We start from the raw sequence: 23264 nt of genomic DNA on the forward strand, positions 1-23264 counted from the left end.
TTGTGTAGTATCATAGTATGTAATTTTGCGTCATTTAATGTATCATGTTACTTTGCTTCAAACTGTTTTTAGACTTCTGGCGGTTCTACCACCCTGACATGACCTGGATGGTCAGGCCATCCTGATCTCATCAGAACTCAGAAGCTAAACACAGTTGTCCCTGGTTAGCATTTAGATGGGAGATCACCCAGGGACTCCAGAGTTGCTCTGCAGAGGCAACAGAGTTGCTCTGCAGAGGCAACAGCAAACTACCTCTCTTGTCTTGAAAACCCTATGGGGGCATTATAAGTTGGTGGCAAACTTGATGGTATTTTCCATTACCATTATAACCCTAATCCTATTGCACTGTTTATTGAATATCCCACCATGTTAATTGTATTGACTCATTCTGTGCAATCCACCTTGAGTTCCAGTAAGAAAGGCAATCAGTCAGTCAGTCAATCAATCAATAGCTGCTAAATGCCAGTGTGGTATAGCGGTTAAGAGCGGTGGACTCTAATCTGGAGAACAGGGAATTCCCCATTCCTCCACATAAAGCCTGCTGGGTGATCTTGGACCAGTCACAGTTCTCTCAGAATTCTCTCAGCCCACAGAGAGGCAGGCAATGGCAAACCACATCTGAATGTCTCTTGCCTTGAAAACCTTATGAGGTCACCATGTCAGCTGTGACTTGACAGCACACGCGCGCACACCAGAACTGTTATCTCAAGGAATGAAAGGAGAGGGTGTATTCCCCTTTCCGAGCTCTCCATCTTCTGAAGCACAGGGTGGGGGAGTGATTTGTTGCCTGATCCTGGCTGAATGCAAAAAACAGGAAGCAGCAAATCCACTGCTGTTGCTGGTAGAAAATGCTTAACTCCCTTCGCCAGTTTTGGGGTTACCGGAACCCTTCTCTTACAAATCCAAGTGAGGTCACACACCATCAAGCTACCAGTCATATTTGTGTGATTCATTTTGGGCTGGAACAATAAAGTAAATGCCATGTAGCAGTGGCGTAGCACCAAGGGGGACAGGGGTGTGTGATGCATCGGCGCACGTCAGTGCGGGGGGCTGCATGGGCACAGGGCTTACGATTTCGCAGTTACCCTCACTCACTTGCTTGCCATGTAGTGGCTAAGAGAATAATACTAAGGAGGTCTGTGCCCCATTTTATTTAATGGGGCTTAATCCAGTGGTGGGATTAAAATAATTTAACAACTAATTCCAGCAGTGGGATTCAAATAATTTAACAACTGATTGTTTACAAGCACCATTTTAACAACTGGTTCTGCCAAAGTGGTGCGAACCTGCTGAATCCCACCACTGGCTTAATCCCAGGAAGGACAGAGCTGTGAACCAGACAGTTCTCATTCAAATTTCTCTTCTGCCATGACCTCACCAGGTGATCTTAGAAAAGTCACTTTCTCTCAGGCTTGGGATACAATGTTCAGTACGCTCATATGAACCTACCATACATCCTGGTTGGTACCTATGTGGGAAACCCCCAAGGAAGTGCAGGCTTGCTATGCAGAGACAAGGAAGAGCACATAGGACAGTTGCAAATTGACAGCACTTTCCACCCTCTTACTGCCATAAGGACTATTGAGATACTAGTTCATTTGAGGCACTTTAAACAAAGTGCATTTCAGGCACTTTAAACAAAGAGCTACACACACCAGCTGTGTCCAGTACAACTATTGTCTCATGTGCCAGCAGGTTTTTTAAGAATCCTTTGCCAATACTTCCTCATAGTATAACCAACTAACCACCAAGAAAACTGAATTCAGTGATTAAACCTATTTTTAGTTGTTTGATTCTTTTAAAGTTAGTGAAAAAAATTGATTCTACCTGGATCAAAGAAGATGATGGCTTTCAAACATGCATATTCGTTGTCATCAATCTGCAGTTCCTGGAAAGGCAACACGAGTTCATCCAGGATCCGCACGGCCACACGGCTGACCTCCATCAATTCCGGACAGTTCCTAGGGATTATGTGATCATTTCCTGCAGACAAAAGTGGTATTTTTAAAAGATCAAGTGAGATGCCTTCACTCTTCTGTACACACTGCAGGTTTTATAATAAACTGTGCTAATATTTCCCATACATAAATTAGTAAGCAGAGAAAATTTATCAGTGAAGCTATCAGGCATTCCCTTTCTTTATACATCAATTGATGGTGCCATATTTTATATGAGGTTTGATTACTGGCCCAAATAGTTTATACTCTTTTCTACCAAAACATCTTAGTGGAATTGTGACTTCATCCGCCATGTAGGCCATCTAGATGCTAGACCCGTGGTGGCGAACCTTTGGCACTCCAGATGTTATGGACTACAATTCCCATCAGCCCCTGCCAGCATGGGCAGATGAGAATTGTAGTCCATAACATCTGGAGTGCCAAAGGTTCGCCACCACTGTGCTGGACCATCTTTGTTTTAGAATGGACCCCTTGGGTTACAGTGCCTACATAGTTCTATTTGGTAGACACTAGGACCCTAGCAGACCATTCTGAAACAAAGATGGTTCAGCACGTGGTGGATGAAGTTACAATTCTACTAGGAGCTTTTGGTGGAAAAGAGTATAGAATTGTCTCATTTGACAGCAGTAGCTCTTCAGGGTCCCAGGCAAAGAAATGTCTTTTCCAGGTCCTCATACCTGAGGGCCTAAGTGATCCTGATCCTTCAGTCAGATATCTACTTGTTTGTTTCCTGCTGGGAACTGAACTTCCAGGTGCATGGGAGCTGTTCAGGAATACAGCACAAGGCAAGAGGGTGTATATGCTTTCCCAACCCCAAACAACCATGAAGAAGCACTGCTGACCCCATTGGGAAACCTTTATGCATGGGAGGGGCCATGGCTCAGTGGTAGAGAATCTCCTTGGCATGCTGAAGGCCCTAGGTTCAATCCCCGGCATCTCTAATTAAAAGCATTAGATAGAAGGTGATGTGAAAGACCTCTGCTTGAGACTCTGGACAGTTTGAGTGCATAATTCTGACTCTGATGCACCAATGGTCTGATTCATCGTAAGGCAGCTTCAAGTGTCATTGGTCATGCATCCCTTCATTTTACTTACTTGCTTACTTACTTACCTACTTACTTACTTACTTAATATACCGCCCACCCCCCGAAGGGCTCTGGGCGGTGTACAACATCAAATGACTTAACATAACAGGAAGAGCACAATCATAATCTCAAATATAAATATTGCTCTAGTCTATAACATTAGAATAACTAACCCATCTAAAATGCAGCATACAATATACAGCATCCAACAGCTTAAAAACCCCTCCTGAGAGGGGGAATGGAAGACCCCATAGGTGTAATAGGGACCACCTAGGTTAAAGGAGGGAGGGGTGCGATCAGTGGCCAGCTTCCCCAAAAGCCTAGTGGAATAATTCAGTCTTACAGGCCCTGTGGAACTCACCAAGGTCCCATAGGGCCCAGACGGTTGGAGGATGAGTGTTCCACCAGGCAGGGGCCATTGAACGTGTGGTGTCCTCAGGCCATGTCAGATTGGCAAAAAGGATTCGGAAAGAGAAGCTGACGATTGCATTCATGCCCTCCTTGTGGGCTTCTCTGCTTATTGGACTGGACTCAACAGAATGCTGAATTAAATATACTTTGGGTCTGATTCAGCAGGACTGTTAAAATATTCTCCCATACTTTCACCCCTAGGAAACAGACCTTCTTTGCTGACTTTTGTATTGTTTCAAACATTCATATCATTAAAGAAAAACATGAGGATTGATCCTCTCTCAGCCTACTTTCAGCTCTTGTGAAAACTATGCTCTTTTTCCCACCCTCATTGTTCAATCAATTGCCAATCCAACATTTGAATCAAAACAGGATGCCAGTGCCCCCTTCCTTCCAAATTCCCTCAAAGAAAACATCTCAGATGGGAGCCTCCTGAGATATTGGCAAAGGTATACTTTACCTAGTAGCAGGATGTCTTTGAAGATCATTGACCGCTTGGCTGCTCCTAGTAAGAGGTGCTCCCCTGCATGTGCACGTAGCAAAGCCACCTGAATGAATGAAAGTAACATCATTATTCAGATGACATAGGAAGGGCAGAGCAAAGGGCTCTAATGAAAAGAATTTGGACAAAGCATGTCTTCCTACCACCTTCTGTGAAGACGAGAAGGTAACTGTTGATGTTAGATATGCTCTCGGTATTAGGTTATGGGCCCAGATGGTAATGAGATCATGTTAGAAGCTGAGCAACTATCACGTTGCATACCACTTAGCTTTGCATTGTTGGGACAGCCTCATTTTGAATGAATGAATTATGAACATGAATTATATTTAGAGGTGATTCTTTAGAATTGGGGGCAGAACTCTAAGAAAAATGCTATATTGTTGAACTGGACTAAATAACATCATGAAAAGAGCAAAAAGGAACCAGGGACCTCATCTAGGGCCATTTCTCTTCCTTGTTGGGGTTGCACTGTCTCTAACCCTTTATGATCTACTCACATGTTAAAGTGTATATGTTTTCACAGAGACATTAAATGTTCATGTTATCTGTTGTACTGCAATTCATGGTTATGTTTAATATTGTTGTAGATAAGCTATAGCTATTTATATTGTTTTGGTTGCTTGGGCTTATTTATACCTGTATTTTTTGTTGATCAAACAGTGAGCTTGCCAACCTCCAAGTGGTAGCTAATGATCTCCTGCAATTACAACTAATCTCCAGGCAGTAGAGCTAGTTCATCTGGAGAAAATGGCCACTTTGAAAGGCGGACTCTATGGCATTATACTTCATCAAAGTCCCTCTGCTCCCCAAACTCCATCCTTCTCAAGCTTCATCCCCCAAATCTCCAGGTATTTTCCATCCCAGAGCTGGCAATCCTATCAAACAGTGGGACACCCTCCCTAAGATTATCATTCCTACCCTTATGCCATGACAGAGGCGTAGCTGAGCCAAACTGCCCTTGGCAAGATTCTACTTTTCACCTCTAATGCCCCCCCCCATGGCACTCCTCCTTTCTCAAGCTCTCTGCACATTTACTTGAAATTTTTTTTTTTTCAGAATCTAGGCTGCAAAGGTTTGTTCATTAGTAAAATGGCCTGATGGGAATCTACTTTCCAGGAGACCTTGTGAGTCTCAAGGTCTCCTGGGGAAACTGTAGTTCCTCAGGCCATTTTACTGCAAATAGGCCTTTGCAGCCTGAAAAAGTTCTGAAAAAGGAAAGGAACGAAGGTAAGTGTGGAAGGTGGGGGATGGGGAAAGGGGAGGGACTCAAAGCAATTTTCAGGCTCTCCTGTGATGCTCGGAGGCATGGCACCACACCTCACTCTTGTAGCCCAGACTGTGCCATGATTTGTCTGGTGTGCATCTTGTTGTAACAAAGGATAAAGGATATAAGGTTGTTGTTATTGTTTTATTTCTCTCTGTGCCCTGTTGTTAATGACAGACAGTGTCACTTTGTACTGTTCAGTGGTTCGCAAGAATGTTCCGAATCTCCTGTCCTACTTCTCTTAAAAAGCTCTGTAGAAACAAAGGTCAACGCAAAGATGCAGCATGACACAGATGCTTCTTAATGTCCGACCAGGACTGAGCTATGTGGCAAACAACCACTAAACATTAACCGAAGGGTTTGGGGAAAGGATTTCTTTACGGGGATGGGCCAATTTGTACATACTGAACAAACAGAGAAGGAGAAATATCTTGCAAAGAAAGAGCTAAGGAAACGGAAAAGTTCTCAAAGGCTTAGCTCACGGTAGCGAGCCAAAGAAGGGGAGACATATTTGACAGAACAGAGCACTGATGTTAATAAGAAAGGGACCAAGTCTTCAAAACATATATATAATATAAAGGCATTCTACTAATAAACCAGAGCATGCAACGGGAAATGCAAATACCTCCAGTAGCAGGGAAAATGCAGGGGAAATGGAAATGTAGGAAAAATGGTCCATGTTGTATGCAGCAGAGCTTGTTTTCACCAGCCTTGTTCATGGTCTGGATAGGTTCTGGTGCGCAGCCATCCCCCACAAGTAAAGCAACGTAACGACATAACATCCTCTGCTGAACTAGACCATGCAGCAGGGTGGTTCACTGGTAGAGAATGGCTGGTTCAACTGCCAGCATCTCCAGTTAGAAGGATAAAGTAGTGGGATGTGAGAGAACTCTACCTGACACCCCTGGAGAGCAGCTTGCCAGTTCAAGTAGACAGTACTGACCTTGAACTGGGTTTGTTTCTCCAGCCCTCCATATGAAGCCTACTGGGTGACCTTGGGCTTGTCACAGTTCTCTCAGAACTCTCTCAACCTCACCTACCTCACAAAGTGCTCCGCAAATCGGATTATAGTTATTAGGTCGATGTTCATGGATTATATTCTTATCAGCCTCTTCCCAGCATGGCCAATTGGCCATGCTGGCAGGAGCTGATGGGAATTGTAGTCCATGAACATCTGGAGAGCCGCACGTTGCAGACCCCTGGTCGACTCTGGGCCATCCAGGTTATAATCATTAGTCCCCAGGGATATCCACTTTGGGGATGGATGAATCCAGACAATACAGCCAGCCAAGGATATGGTTTAGAGTTGTGCAAATGTAAAACCACCCCCAGATTCACTTCTTTAAAAAAGCACATTGGGGTGCTTAATGCTCCCTAAGTTAATAGTGATCTTTTTCCATGTGTAGAAGTTAGATGAAAGAAAGGAAACCCTGCAAGAGATAGTATTTCAGTATTGGGATAGTATTTCGGGTTGGCATACCCCTGATCAGGATAGCCCAGACAAGTCTGATCATAGATCCCCCATTTTTGTATCTAGTAATACTGTCTCTGATTTGAATTTACATTGACACTTTCAGCAGAAGCGTAGCCAGTGTGGTACACAATTGCATGGATCAATACAGTGAGCGTTATCTTCTCTAGTGTGTTCCCACATTCAATGAAAAATTAGCCCCCTGGCAAATTTGAGCAGTGCATGAACTTCTCTTGGGGGCTGAAATGTGAGGGACTATTTACCTGGCTGCCAGCGAAGGTTTGTGAAGGGCAGGATTTGGGTGTTTTGAAGCCATGGCTCTTTTCGGCCGCCATTACGCATGAATAAATGCACTTTGAAACCGGCTTCAGTGCTCTTTGAAGTTAAAAGTGCGAATGGCAAAACTAATTTTGCAAACAAAGTTGTGAAAGTGGTTTGAACGAATACTCTTTAAGTGCAGCGGAAGGGGCCCATATTGAAGCCAACAGGTCTTTCATTCTGAGCCAATTTATCTTAACCAAGTTCATTTAGTTCACTGAACCTGCTGCCTTATAAGCGTGCACAGAATTGCGATCTTCAGTATTTAAATGTACATCTGGCAGTCCAGTCCCGCACAGAATTCCTACAATCTATGTCCATGTGCTGGAAGTTCCACTGGCATTAAGACTGTTTATATGAGCCTGATTTTTCAAATCATGTCCAAAAAACTGGGTGAGTGGGAATGAATAATAATAACTATGCTTAACTGGGTATCACAAAGTGCTTGAAAAGTCCTTACAACTAATTGAGGAATGTGAATTTTTTTCTGAAAAATCATAGTATACTTTCAGATTAAAACTGAACAGAGAACCAAAGAACTGGAAAAGAAGCTCACCTGATCATCCAAAGGAAGCTCGCAGAAGGCTGGGATGTACTTGGCCCACTCCACCAGCACTAGCAACTGCTGCTTCATAGACTCACACACGTCCGCAATATTAGCAATCTTTTTCTCTGATATCTCCACTGATCACAGAAAGGGGCAATGACATCTGAAAGAGTGAGAGGCACTTCGTATGACATTGCTTGGTGAGGTAAGCTGCCTTATAAACCATGAGGCAAAGTAGGGTTTAAATAAATAAATGTTTAAATAAATAAATAAACCACCAAGGACTCCAGTCATTACATCATTCTACCTTTTGACTTAAAACATTCCCCCCCCCTTCACTATTTTAATGTCTTCAGTTTTACTTTTGCATAAGGTTCTGACAGGTATGTATGCTTTGCAACCACCATTATGTCACTACTGGAGATTTTTAAGCAGAGGTTGGATGCCTATTTAAAATTTGGTTTTATTTTATTAATGTAATCTATTTTATGTATGATTATTATTGTAAGCTGCCTTGGCCCTGACCTGGACAGAACCTAGAAGCTAAGGAAGGTTGGCCCTGGTTAGTACTTGGATGGGAGGCCACCAAGGAACACCAGGGTTGCTATTCAGAGGCAGGCAATGGCAAACCACCTCTGAATGTCTCTTGCCTTGAAAACTTTACTGGGTTGCCATAAGCTGACTGCAGCTTGACAGCACTTCACACACACACAGAAGCTGACTTGACAGCATAAGGCATCCGATAAACAACGCCATAGGTCTAGGATTGCAGAATTAGAAAACAAGGCCAACACGAAATGGTCTAAGGCGAGACATATTATAAACAATGTACTGAGCAGATTACAAAAGCAGAAGACAGGGCAGTAAAAGTAAGATTCATGCAATAAACATTGTGATAGATTACAATCCTATTCCTTTGTAAAACCGCATCATTTGATAAAATGCTGCACAGACTCAGTCACAATTCTGCCTTTTCCTGAGTAGTAACACTTCAGCAGCACTTCTAGATTTTCGTACAGACAGGACCCAGGTACCATTTTTGGAATTCTGAGCAGAGTAGTTTAACCTGGCGAAAAGCTGACAATCACAGCACATCCACTATTTCAACTGTGGGATCGAATATGATAGCCCAGGTATTTTAGCTTAATTCAGTCATATTGTGTATTGTCGGCTTTCGCTTTTGTCGAATACTTATAGGCAGCTTAGGCTTCCGGCAGAGATCTCGCCTGCATCTGTGGCTGGCATCTTCTTCAGATCCTCTGAAGATGCCAGCCACAGATGCAGGCGAAACGTCAGGAGAGAATGCTGCTAGAACACGGCCGTACAGACCGGAAACCACACAGCACCCAGTTGGATATTCCCTGTGCTGAGTGATACAAAATAGATTGCCAAACTAAAAACTCTTTTTTTCTAGACACTAAGAAATAGAAAGAGAAGGACTTACAAAATTAGCTTTCAGTTTACAGATGTCAACTGAAAGGAAGGTGACAGGGAAAGAAAACATTAAGATGCAGTATTGCTCACTTTTTCACAGATTGAGAGAAGTACCTGTTGTGAAAGGACTTCTGCTTGCAGTAAAACGTTAATGGAAGGTGAGCTGCTGTCTTCGTAGCTGGAGCGACGGGTGCTGATTCGATCACGTTCGTTCTGTACAGCTACAAAAAACAAAATGAAAAAAAATCCTTCTAAATTGCTCTAAAAAGCTCATCACAACAACAAAAAAAGGCTTCAAATTCTTCAGCATTTGGAAAAATACCGTTTTAAAATTTACATCACTTTTAAAATTCATCAACAGCCATGCATGAAATAGATGTCTAAAATTACATTTCATCTTCACTGAATTTTATCTGTCAGCTGTAATCGTGTTCTGTCCAAGGCATATTTTTTTGTCTTCCACTCCCCATCCTTGGCAAATATCTTAATCTCTCTTCCTGGTATGGATGAGAGGAGAAAAAAAGCTTTTGTTTTAACAATGCAGATTTACTTCATTGTCCCCATCCTCTGTTTGCCAGGAGAAAGCCTGTTTCATGCATGTCAAGTTCCTTCCTCCGTGGTTTGAAAAAAAGTCTTGACGCTTCTGAATTTACTTAGGGAAAATGTTATTCGTTTAACATTAAGCTCTTTTTCTGCTGTTCCGAGGAGAAAGAGGAGAAACTGGGGACAGTCATGTAGGTGTACTGTTAGTACAGGCAGTAATGGTCTAATCAAAAATAAGAAACCGGTGAAACTGCAAAGGTTGTACCTAGCATTTGTCTATTTCACAGGTGAGCAGAGGGTGAGATGGAAGCTAGCTGTGGATCAGGATGGGGCACCTGTGGAACTGTATTAGCCAGAAAGAAGTAAGGCCACCATCCAGAATAAGCAGGTGGTAAGGTGTTTTCTTCTGCTCTGGTGGTGGTAGAAAGTGCAGTCAAGTTGCATCCGACTTGTGGCGACCTCATAGAGTTTTCAAGGCAAGAAATGTTTAATTTGCCATGGCCTGCATCTGCATAGCAGCCCTGGACTTTGGTGATCTCCCATCCAAATGCTAACCAGAGCTGACCCTGCTTAGCTTCCAAAATCTGATGAGATCAGGGCTAGTTGGTGACATTTAAAGCACAAAAGGCGTAACCTCTGGAATGGTGGTTTTAAATAGTAACCAAAAGAGATGCCGCAGCTGTAGTGTCCTGTGGCCCCAAGGAAGTTTTACGGTGGCGTGGGGAAGCAAAAAAGCTTCCCTGCCACTGGGAAGCCCCTATTGGGTTTAATTGACTTATTCCACTGAAAAGGTGGCATAAGTCCTAAGGCCTGGCTACTGGGGCAATGGCCAGGTGAGAGCAGACTACTGTTGGCTCCCCGCCCCACTGGCCAAGCCTCTGGACCACCGGTGGTGGGATGTAGGGATGCTGGCATGGCATACAGCACCGTGTCCCACCACCAAGGAGGGCCATAACATAAGGTGACCAGATGGTCACCTTTGTGAACCGGGACGGGACGGGGGTAGGTGGCTGCACGTGCAGCCACATGAGCGCACGGCCTTCTGGGGCTTGCCGTTTCCCGCCCTGTCACAGGGTGGCAAACGGCAAACCCCAGAAGGCCGTGTGCTCCTGCGGCTGCGCGCGCAGAAGGCTGCCGCACTGCCTCGCGCCCCAGAAGGCAGTGCGGCAGCCTCCTAAAAATCGGGAGAATTTGAAGAACCCGCGGGACGCGGGACAAATTGTTTAAAGGCGGGACTGTCCCACCAAAAGCGGGACGTCTGGTCAGCCTACCATAACAGGTACATGGAGGTGGATTCAGCCTAAGGAGGTCAAATCCGCCGGTGCAGCTCCACACCATTCCCAATGGCACCACATTCCCCCTGCCCTCGGATGGGGCTGTAAGGATTCCTGAGTGATAAATGAGACTTGTTAAAATGCATGTGAGATTTAAACCCAGGAAGCTTTGTAAGAGCTTCATCTCAGACAAATTTGTAACGATCAAACGGCAATAATATCTGTGAAAAAAATCCTAAACAGGGCAGTTCAGAATTTGTCTCCACTCAGTTGAAGGGGTCTTACTCCTACAAAAGTGTTTTTAGCATTGTATTGTGTAACTGTAATATATTAGTAAGGATTTTTTAAAAATCAAATCAGATTCCATCCAAATTAGGGAAATTAAGCAAATTTGCTTGGATCTATTTCACCTACTTTATTCTGAGTTTAAAATGAAAGAATTTGATCTGGGCTTGAATTTATAACCAAGGGGAAAGGAACAAAATAACCAGGGACTGGGCTTGGATTTATAACCAAGGGGAAAGGAACAAAATAACCAAAAACTTTGCTAAACAAGAAAATTATTAAATTAACGATGCAAGAATCATAAGCATTGTAGGCAAGGCAATTATAATCAGTCATAAGACACAGAAATGTACACATATGCCTTGCAATATACATGTAGATTCATGATAAGAAGATAAACAATAGAAAGACAGCAACAATTAGAAATAATGGCCACATTATACAAAGAAACGGCTTCCCAATAATCCCACTCTAATGTTTTTCTTTAGATAATAATTATTTCTTGCTCAGTGAAGCTTTTGACTATTTGTCAATACTATACAATGACTATACAATACAATGACTATACAAAATGTATCAGCTGTTTTAGTTCTGTTCTCTTAAAAGTATCACACAACTTTCTGGACAGAAACTACCCACAACTTTTCATGCTGTTTTTTGAAGCCACAAAGGCGAGATTGCTGACTTTTTAAAGGCAAAGGTGTTCTGAGTATCAGTGGGCTAACTAGGGATATGTCAAGATTGAAATGTCAAGATGAAATCAGAAACAGGCAGAACTGTTGACCGAGAGGTGGAAGTAAGCATTTGGTTTGACCTGCGAGACTGCCTTCTCCAATATACCCCCAAAGGGCATGACGCTCTGCAAATAACAACTGACTGGTAATTGACTGGCCCAACAATTGACTGGAAATTGACTGGCCCAAAAAGGGTGCAGCTGTCCTCGTCTAGAGCCAGAGCCTTCTCAGCTCTGGTCCCAGCTTTGCCAAATGAGACCAGGGCCCTGTGGGATCTTGCCCCATCTGCAGGGTCTGTAAGTCAGAGCTGTTCTGCCAGGCCTACAGTTGAGGACAGTGATGGCATATATCCATCGTTGGCTGGCCTCCCATCCCCTTTTTGCTTCCCTCTTTCCTCCCATCCTCATTGACTTTTATATTTTACATTATATGATCGACTTGTGTTGTGTAATATTTTAACAAATTCATTGTATGAAGGAATAATGATGTAAATCATTCCGAGCCTGTGCAAATGGGGTCTAACAAATTGAATAAATAAATGTTATCAGTCTGTGTTCAGTAGGCCTAGCTAAGGCTCATTCCGCACATGCAGAATAATGCACTTTCAAACTGCTTTCAGTGCTCTTTGAAGCTGTGCGGAATAGCACAATCCACTTGCAAACAGTTGTGAAAGTGGTTTGAAAACGCATTATTTTGCGTGTGCGGAAGGGGCCTAAGATGTTTTTCTTTATTGCCTTATCCCTGTGAAGAGGTGGTTATAAACTATGGTACTGGCTGCAATTGGAAGATTTAGGAGTTCTACTCTGGTATCTCCTGACAGGATGTGTGGTCCATTTGTGGCAACTACTGAAGTCTCGAGATTGCCAAATCATGCATTCACCTATCATTTGAGGACAACCAATCTGCTCTTTGGCTAATCACAAGAATATCTGTGTGAAACAATATCTGATTGTTGATATTATACTTGTAGCTCTCCAGATTTATTTTCCGGCCGTATCATTCAGCTTGATAAAAGGGCTATAATGAGGCTGTACAGAAATTAAAACCATGTAGTCAGCAGCTGTTAATAGGAGTGCTCAAGGTTACACAATTTGTTATCAGGATCCCTCCCCTTCCCTCGGCTCAGTCACGGCATGATGTTTTCTAAATGTTTACTCAGTATTTAGCTGGTCATGGACCTAATGTAACTTCTATTGAATATTAACAGACAAATACAAAATGGGCTCAGGGAGAGGAGAGGATTGCTGTTTTCTTCAGGCAAACTTAAGCGAAGTTTGGAAATACCGGTGCTTATGGGAATTATCAGTATTCAGGACAGGATGTAGGAAAAGCTCTCTTGAAACTAACCGATGGCCTATGACAGTGATTCCCAACATGGACCCTGCAAGAGCCATGGCACCCACTACTGTATTTACTGGTGTCCACTTCTTTCTTTCCCAAAGCAGCAATCCAATCCTGACCTTCCTTTACGTCACTAAAACAGGAAGTCCTTCATAAGAGCAAAGGAGACATAGTTCTTACGTTTACAAGAAACAACCATTTGGAAACATTCGATCATAAGAGAATCCTTTGCTTAGAACCAGCAATACTTTGTGATTAGCCCCAACCTCCATAGCAGCCATTTTGGGGTGGTGCCAAATCAGAGTTGCCAAATGGCCTGGAGAAATATCTCCAGTCCCATTAATTGAGGTTCATGAGATGTTATTTCTAGGTGATATTATTTATCTCACTGCCACGTGAAGTTTTCCTTGCCGATTTTCATACATTAGGCCTTTATTAAAGAGACACGGTTTTTTCCTTCAGCCAACTCTTTCTTACATTCCAAAAAGGCTCAATAAGGTTGGTGACACTGACATAAGAACATAAGAACATAAGAACTAGCCTGCTGGATCAGACCAGAGTCCATCTAGTCCAGCACTCTGCTACTCGCAGGGGCCCACCAGGTGCCTTTGGGAGCTCACATGCAGGATGTGAAAGCAATGGCCTTCTGCTGCTGCTGCTCCTGAGCACCTGGTCTGCTAAGGCATATGCAATCTGAGCTCAAGGAGGATCAAGATTGGTAGCCATAGATCGACTTCTCCTCCATAAATCTGTCCAAGCCCTTTTTAAAGCTATCCAGGTTAGTGGCCATCACCACCTCCTGTGGCAGCATATATTCCAAACACCAATCAAGCACGTTAGCGTGAAGAAGTGTTTCCTTTTATTAGTCCTAATTCTTCCCTGCATTTCTCAATGAATGCCCCCTGGTTCTAGTATTGTGAGAAAGAGAGAAAAATTTCTCTCTGTCAACATTTTCTACCCCATGCATAATTTTATAGACTTCAATCATATCCCCCCTCAGACGTCTCCTCTCCAAACTAAAGAGTCCCAAACGCTGCAGCCTCTCCTCATAAGGAAGGTGCTCCAATCCTTCAATCATCCTCGTTGCCCTTCTCTGCACTTTTTCTATCTCTTCGATATCCTTTTTGAGATGTGGCAACCAGAACTGAACACAGTACTCCAAGTGCGGTCGCACCACTGCTTTATATAAGGGCATGACAATCCTTGCAGTTTTATTATCAACTCCTTTCCGAATGATCCCCAGCATAGAGTTTGCCTTTTTCACAGCTGCCATGCATTGAGTTGACATTCCCATGGAACTATCAACTAAGACGCCCAAATCCCTTTCCTGGTCTGTGACTGATAGCACTGACCCCTGTAGCGTGTATGTGAAGTTTGGATTTTTTGCCCCTATGTGCATCACTTTACATTTAGCTACATATGAAGTTTTGAATCATATTTCCCTCAGCAGTCAATCACAAGTCCCCAGAAAGCGAAAAGCAGGATGAGGGGATCAGCTCTTCCCCTCAGTGATCAAATTCAGAGGTATACTGCCTCTCAGCATGATTGTTCCTTTCAGCTATCATGTCCAACAGCCACTGATATATTTATTCACATTAATATGTATAATCCATTCCATAACCATGTAAGCTAACAACACGAATCGCAAGGCATGAATCTGCAGAATATAGGCTAATTCCACAGGAGTGGTTGTGTTTGTCTAGTGCAACCAAAACAGAAAAGAATCTCAAAAAGATGCATCTCAGATGTGGATCAGGTTGGATTTGTATTTATATAGAAAGTTTTGAGTTTTAAGCTTCACATTCACTGTATTATCTGTCTTTTTCATGTTTTCATGTTTTAACTTTTGCTGTCATGCCACAGCTGAGTTAAGATAACCCCATACTGTAAGAGAGATGGTTTGCCATTGCCTTCCTTTGTGTTATGACCCTGGTATTCTGTGGAGGCCTCCCATCCAAATACTAGACAGGGTCAGGGCTAAGAAGATTACTCAGCAGACTTGCAGGGTGCAAAGAGGGGTGTGAACCTGGGTTTCTCAGGTCCTAGTCTGAAACCTTAACTATTACATCACTCTATCTTCTGCTGTTATTAGCACAAGTCAGAAGAAAAGTGCATTTTTCTCCCACCCCTCCTCCAAGAAGGTCAGAGCAGCTCATATGGTCCTCCTTTCCCCATTTATCCTCACAATAACCCTTGAAGATAGATAAGGCAGACAGTGAATGACTGCCCCAAGGTCACAATGACAGATGGGCAGAGGACTTGCCTTTTTCTGTCAGTCTCCAATCCCCCTATTCCTGTTTGATGTGTGTGTAGAGGATAACAGCCAATCAAGACCTAGGAATGGCTGAAAGCCAAACAGAAGGGGGGAAGAGAACATCTGTTCACTGTTCACTCTACCACTGAATACAGTTGGAGCCCTCAGAAAGGGAGACTGAGGGATTCTGTCTCAGACATTGAAAGGAATCAGCTAAAATAGTGAATGTTTTCAAATAGGGAAGCCTCCAGAACAGTAGGTGGGAAGAAATCCTTTCTCAGGAGACTTTGTATGCCTCAGGCTTTTGGGATATAAAGCAGGCTAATTTCAGTGAAGATTTAAAAGAGGAGACTCAGGATCTAGTGTTCAGAGGTTCCAGGCTAAGTTATTAGAATTTCCAGAATTACACTTCTGCTGCAAGATTCTTAAGGTTGGGGAAAGGCTGAAGATTCGCTTGTAACTGCTGTCTACAGTCCTACTGTGCTAACTGAAACATTAGAACTTCACATTAGAACTCCAAATGCTGCGTGCCATAAATCGTTTTAAGCCAGTTTACTGAAAAAGTACATGTAGGGGTGTAGGTAGGACAAAATCACTTTGTAGGACAAGATCACTTTGTCCCGTTGTGCCATGGTGGAATTTTGAAATGGTCAAATTCTTCCCTGAAAGGGTTATGGGCCAATACATTGGACCCTTGGCCACGGTAATGTTTTGTTTGGCTCTTAGGGCAATTGGGATCATAAAGAATTTATGATAATGAACTAGTCAGATCTGGGTTCCAAGGACTTATTAATTTTCTCCACAGCCTCACAGGAGCTTCAGGGAATGGTACTTTAAAAGTCCGTAGGGACCCAATTTGGTTCAGGGTCAAAGCATGTGGAGAGGAGGATGACTTCTCCCCAAAGTGTTTTCCCTAGCTGAAATGGTCTGGGAGAGGGGAAGTTAATAGCCCCAGCTCCCATGGCCATTTCAGCTTGAACCTGGACTCAGCTCCTTAGAAATCATAACATGCAACTTTTATATTCTGTTTCACATAAAGATGACAATAGATTATATATATCCCTCCACCACAGAACAAAGCATGCTGGGCATTCTTTGTTGTAGAATGCTCTGCCTGTGCCTACCTAGCCCTGCTCCCCTAATCTGTTTGAAAGTAAAAATACATTTTGACTTAAATGCTCTTGTATCAAAGTACTACATTCAATAATGCACAAAACAATGGTTTTGATAAAGGCAGCATGTAAAAATGAATGATAATTCTCATATTCATTCAGGACTATATTCTAATGTGGCAGCGTACAACTTTCTCAACAGCTGTACCTCAACTGATTGAACTATCATATTTCTTTGGAACAAAGCATAGTTAAAGGGAGACAAGTGGTGCTTATATTCTAGCAGTTGCAGTAGCAGGTGTTCTAGTGGGCAGGTGAGACTAGCCATGGGGTAGGAACTAGATAATTAACACTAAATAGAGATAATGCAAGTTTAACTCCAAAAAGTGATAGTCCAGAACAGCCCAGGAGTTTCTTACTATGTAGCAACAGATGAGCCCAGAAAGGAACTCAGTGATATACCTTAACATGTATGGACTTAATCAGAAACCTGGTTAGGGAGAAGAGACCACACGAATCCTCATCCCAATCAAGATAAGCCCAGTAATTAAAAACAACAACCCTAGGTTAGGCAGTAGTTATATAAAAAAATCAGATAGACAGCATCAAATATGAAAAAAGCCCCACCAATGAATATATATTTGAGCTTCAAGAGACGGAGTTACATAAACTCTATGTGTATGCATATATTTTTCATGACTACAAACAGGCAAATATATGCAGAGGGTGTGTATCCAACCATTTTGGAGCAAGATTTTTCCACTTCTTTCCTCCTCTGTAATTTACTGGGTCACCTGATTATTTGTTCCTGGGTGTCAGCGAAAGAGTAAACATACGGTCGAAGCAGGGTCTACAGTGGGAAGATTTCTGTCACCCCTTCCACAAATGGAAGTGCCATTTCATTACAGGAGCTGAATGTTTGGATACATGCCAGAGTTTTTATGCATACACGTATTTGATCAACATTTCCCTCACACAGACTACAAAAGTATCTTCTGTCTACATAGACACTTCAGTAAGGGCCAGTCCACCTTATTTATGTTATTTATGTTCCATTCCACACAAGCCCCTGAAAACGTTTTGCAACTGTTTGCAAAACATATTCAAAATCCCCTGTTCGTCTGCACTCACTCCCTCAAAACAATTCCTGGCCACCATTTTATGGTCGATCTGTTTCTTTTCTAAAAACCTCATGGATCCAATGCTATGAGGCTTCAAAACCTCATACTGCTATTCTTTAGGGATCATGTCTTTGTAGCCTTGAAGACACAACCCTGAAATTTAAAAGTACCCTAATGAAAATACAGCGGCAGACAGCTTGCACAAGCTCAGAAAACAGCGCCAATGAGAAAGTCTGGGAGGTGTGGGAAACATCTTAAGCAGATCGTACAGCAAGTGAAAATATTGTCAAAACACTTCCACCAAAGAATTGCTCGGGAACAGCATGCAAATTAAACATCTTCAGGTTGGAAATAAAATGTTTTGAGCTAAAAACATTGTGGAACTTCATGGAGAAAACATTTTATTTCCTGCCTCAAAATATTTTATTTGCATTGTGAAGAATGGACCAAAGTCTTGTTGATCAGCACTAGGAGTTATATGCTTAGAATTTAATACCCAGTCATTCTCTGGCCCCATATAACCTCCCCACTGCACTGTTTCTCTGATCTGGAAGAGCCCCAGGGATCTACGAAGATGTGCATTTGCTGGTAACTACATGTAAGTTTTCCAGTGGAGGAAAATACCTCCTTGAGCTGTGTCCAGTTGGGAAATAGACACCTGTTTCAAATAGACGCCTGTTAAGATTATATTGAAAATTACACCGCCCAGAGCCCTTCGGGGGTGGGCGGTATAGAAGTTGAAGATATAAACAAACAAACAAACAAAATAGTATGAGAAACAGAGTTTGAGCCCCCACACTCGATGCACTGGGATCCTGATCCAAATTGGCCCTACGTGTCCCTCAGTTCCAAACTCAGAACAGCCAGACCATCTCTTTTGATCAAACACGTGGGAGACTGAACATTTTGCAACATGTGAATTTGCCATATAATCCTGGGTGCATGTTCTCATGAGTGGAAGAGACACGCAATATACAATCTCATGGACGTGCTTGGCATAAGCACTGCTTGACAGCATGACTAGTGAATGAAAGGTGTACAAAGAAGGAGATTCTCTGGTCAATGATACAAGAAAATGAGTGACCTCACCTTCTTTCTTCATTCCTGCTCGAAAACATTTCTTTAGCCTGCAGTATCGACACTGGTTTCTTTTGTCCTTGTCCACAACACACTGCCTGTTAAACCTGGGGGTGAAGTGAGAGAGACTCATGAGTTTTTTTAAAAAATGAATTAATTCAGAGCCTCACCAGAGGATTTATTAAGTTTGATACCCTAGTAGCCTAGACTAGAGGCTGTTTCAGCAATAAATCGTAGTTCCTATCAGCATTCTGAGCAAGAAATAATTAAAACCTTTCAAACACTCATGGCAATTTTAAGACTTTCAAATAGACGCCTGTTTAGATGATATAAAAAAAATTACTCTTGTTGTATTTCCAGATATATTTGTCATGATATATCCTATTAGTTTCTCGGTCTGTGGTCAGGACCTATCTTTCATTGTGTTCCAGGCTTTGTTTTGACAGCACCTTAGGAACAAGAGATATTATTGTACTTGAAATACCTGGGATAGTCAAGGCCGCATTCCAGGTTTTGCAAAAGGAAAGCGAGTGCCTCATCAAAAAGGTACCATCCCCCATCCTCACAGTGTAATATGTGCAGTCAGGCATCATGTAGCACTGTGAACATCACCCCCCCCCCCCAATGAGCCTGTTGATTAAAATGAAAAGCCAGATAATAACTTCAAAGGCAGTTAACACCCCTGTCCCCTTTCCAGTCTATCATTTTTAGTGGCTGGTTGGATCTACTGCTTGTGGTCTAGTGAATTTTAATTCTAACAGGAGAATCCCTAGCAGATTGGGGGAGGAGTGGGGGGGAAGTGAATTGATTAGGCCAGGAATTATCTGCTTATTGTGAAGAGAGCAGATAGCTATTATACCTATATTGCTCTTTGCAGTGTGGATTTCAGATAAACCAAGAATGAGATAGGATCTCTGAAGGATAAGAAGGGAGAACAAGAAAGGAAATAATCGCAAACAAAGGAGCACAATACTAGATTTGTCCTGCTATAACTTAGAAAATGCATCTTTATCTTCAAAGCGTTGAAAAGAGAAGGCATTCTTCTGCCTTTTGCTTCTTCCCTATCTGTGACACTTTCCTCTCACTACACTACCAAGCAGAACTCTACAGCTGCCAACTGGTGTGGAGAAAAAAAAAAGTTCTGTCCCTTTAATAGACGCTTAATGTGATAGTTACCATATGATGCTATTTACCTCTATGCCATGAAAACTTCAGCTGCCCATTCACGCCTCTATTAAAAGGAAAAGGTGTTTCTCTGGGCAACCCTTGTCCAATCACAACCTGAGTACTAAAGCTGATGCACATAACATTCAGAATCAGCTGCCCTGGAGAAGATCTACTGACCAAAAACAGGTTTCGAAAAACAGACCCACTTTTTGAGACAGGATGCTGGATTAGGACCACTGGCCTGATCCAGCAAGCTCTTCTTAAGTTCTTATGATTGGGGATAGGTGAGCCCCTGAATGTGTCCATAGCTCAGCTGTCAAAGCATAGAAACCATGCCGGAAAAATGCTGGCACCCTGAGGCAGCAATTTGTGTTCGTAGGTGCCATATCCAGTCAGACAAACGGAATCTGTACAGAGAAAAGTGACTTTGGTGTCTTGGGGGGAAAAGTATACGAATAAGCAACACGGGCCCTTTCCACACAAACCTTTTAAAGCGTTTTGAGGCAGGAAATTAAACATTTCCCCCATAGAGTTTCATATTGTGTTGTCCCTCCTTACGTTCCTGAAAGTTTCATTTCCAGCCTTGAAAGGCTTTAAATGAATCTCCTTTTAAAACAGTTCTTTAGCCTGAAACTTTGCAAAACATTTTCACTTGTGGTGCAATATGTTTACTACATTTTCCACACCTCCGGGCTGTCCCTAAACTTCCTCCTTCGCACCATTTTATCACGTCACTGAGCTTACCCCCTTGCCTGTTTATTTTCACCATTTCTGTGTGGGTATTTCATTTTTTGTGGGGGAGGTGGGGTAAAATCTTCGAACCATCAATTATATGAGCTATAGAGAATCACAGCAAGAAGCTCTGGAGAACTGATTCAACAAATAATTCAAAAAGGGAGGAAACCCCCTCATGGAAGCCATGAACTGTTTCAAGGGAGTGAGTGTAGTCAAATAGTTGCTTAGGAACAGGCAAAAGTGCCACCTGTGCCCACACACACCTCATTTTCATGCCCCTTCATGACAGACTTTCTTTTGGGAGCAGCAGTGATGCAGTGGTTAAGAACAGGTGCACTCTAATCTGGAGAACAGGGTTTGATTCCCTGATCTGCCACTTGAGCTGTGGAGGCTTATCTGGGGAACTAGATTAGCCTGTGCACTCCAACACATGCCAGCTGGGTGACCTTGGGCTAGTCACAGCTTTATGGAGCTCTCTCAGCCCCACCCACCTCACAGGTGTTTGTGGGGGGGGGAGGGAAAAGAGATTGTAGGCCCATTTGAGCCTCCTTACAGGAGAGAAAGGGGGGAGGGTATAAATCCATAACTCTTCTTCTCTTCTTCACTTGTTCCTGCTACCTTTCCCACCTACACCTTCCCTGTCACAACTGCACAAAAGTGCAGACATGACTGCAGTATCACCAGGACCCTCCAACACACACACACACACACAGAGAGAGAGAGAGAGAGAGAGAGAGAGAGAGAGAGAGAGAGAGTCCCAACCCCCCTTCCCCTAATGTTTCATTAATTTGTCAAGCTGTGCTGTAGCACTAAAGTGCAGCTCAGCAGGGAAGGGCAATATGGTTCTTTAAAAGGTTAAAATGGGGAATATGTTACACAGCAGAGAAAATGAAGCTTAGCTTTGACCACTACCTTTAATAACCATGTAAGGAAAATCCACAGAGATGCTGATCCCATAGCTGCTCAAAAGACTCCTCTTTAAACAAGAGGCAAATCCCATTGGTTTGTCTCCAGATTAAAGGGGGAAACCCCAGGAACTCCACAAGTCATGTTTAGAATGAGCACTATTATATCACGTGGATGTTCACTTTTAATCTAGTGGTTTAGTGCATTCCAAGCAGGGGAAAGTTCCCATGTGAACACAGATGTAGTAATTGTACTGTGGAGATATATAGATAGGCTCAGCTAAACCTTATCACTTCTTCTGTGTTTATTTAGAAGGACTTTTTTTCCCCTGTGGCAGATTTAGCTGCCTGATTGCTATATCAAGAGAAAGAGAACAATCAGAAGAGTACAAAATGTTAACCCCTCTCTCTCCTTTTGTATTTTCATTGAAAAAAACTACAACCCAAAATATGAGGAGGAGGAGGAGGAGGAGGAGGAGGGGAAGGGGAAGGGGAAGGGGAAGGGGAAGAAGAAGAAGAAGAAGAAGAAGAAGAAGAAGAAGAAGAAGAAGAAGAAGAAGAAGAAGAAGAAGAAGAAGAAGAAGAAGAAGAAGAAGAAGAAGAAGAAGAAGAAGAAGAGGAAGAAGAGATGTTAAGCTTTCCCAAGAAGAAGAAAAAAAGTGCTCAAAATGGAAGGGGAAAGGGAAGAAAGGGTCATTAGGTTGCCAACTTCCAGGTGGTAGCTAGAGTTCTTCCGTGATTAGTATTACAGTTGATCTCCAGACCACAGAGATCAGTTTCCCTAGAGGAAATGGCCACTTTGAAGGTAGACCCTGTGGTATTATACTGGTAGGAAAAACAGTCTTGCCCCCCCCCCCCTTGCTTACAAAGTATTATTGCTCAGCTTTAAGGATCTACTCAATTTCCCTGCACCTGCTTTACCTGCAAGAGTACATGTGGTTCTTTCTGACGCTTCTCCTGAAAAACCCTTTGCAGCCATCACAGCTGGAGGCTCCATAGTGCTTCCCGGTGGCACGGTCCCCACAGATGGCACACAAGGCACTGACCCCGATGCTGTTGGAGGCACTGAGGTTTGTTGCTTCTGAGGGCGAGGTATCTGTTCAGCAAGGGAGACATGAAGGGTGACAGTGAAACTGATGGACACAAACTCAAGCAGGAGACACCACACAAATTCAGGAGAGTGACAATAATCAGGCATACCAGCTGATGCATCCCAAACTTTTAGCGCTTATAAAAGCCCTGCATACCAACAACACTTGTCAAGTGAAATGCCCGCCTCTTGGCCTACTGACCCCTAAAATTAGAGTAACCAAAGGAGTCAAACAAGGTTGCGTTATGGCCCCCTTCCTGTTCAATCTGTTTTTAAATGACCTTGCCCCTACTTTGAGGAACAGAATTGACTCTACACTTTGTCCCTTTGTTGAGGGAACGATTAAGCCGCTGCCAATTCTGCTTTTATGCTGATGTGATGCGCTCTTACCTATCTGCAGGCTCCAAGGCAGTTGGCCTCTATCTGCAGCCTCCTACATAAATGCACTGAATATTGCAATAACGACCTGCGGTCACTTAACTCCTCTCAAATCTAAGATCAGCTGGTCTTTTCAAAAAGTACCTTCAAGTGATTTCTAACTGGCACTTCTAGATAATGACACTCATTGAACAAGGTTAAAGTTCTTCAAATATCTGAGGGGAATCAATTTCCCATCACAAAATCTAGTTGGGTCAA

The 23264-nt window shown here is 42.9% G+C and overlaps 1 protein-coding gene across 1 annotated transcript in view; it reads right to left on the reverse strand.

Annotated features, from left to right (window-relative positions):
* The window catches only part of HNF4A (hepatocyte nuclear factor 4 alpha), a 41133-nt gene that overhangs the window by 6432 nt on the left and 11437 nt on the right, over window positions 1-23264 (reverse strand). The window contains 7 exon segments of the mRNA XM_048497313.1: window positions 1828-1983; window positions 3915-4002; window positions 7566-7680; window positions 7682-7719; window positions 9105-9211; window positions 18744-18838; window positions 22460-22634. Coding sequence (XP_048353270.1) covers window positions 1828-1983; window positions 3915-4002; window positions 7566-7680; window positions 7682-7719; window positions 9105-9211; window positions 18744-18838; window positions 22460-22634 — 774 coding nt within the window.

The sequence above is a fragment of the Sphaerodactylus townsendi genome, linkage group LG05, assembly GCF_021028975.2.
Source record: "Sphaerodactylus townsendi isolate TG3544 linkage group LG05, MPM_Stown_v2.3, whole genome shotgun sequence".
NCBI classification, from domain to species: Eukaryota; Metazoa; Chordata; class Lepidosauria; order Squamata; family Sphaerodactylidae; genus Sphaerodactylus; species Sphaerodactylus townsendi.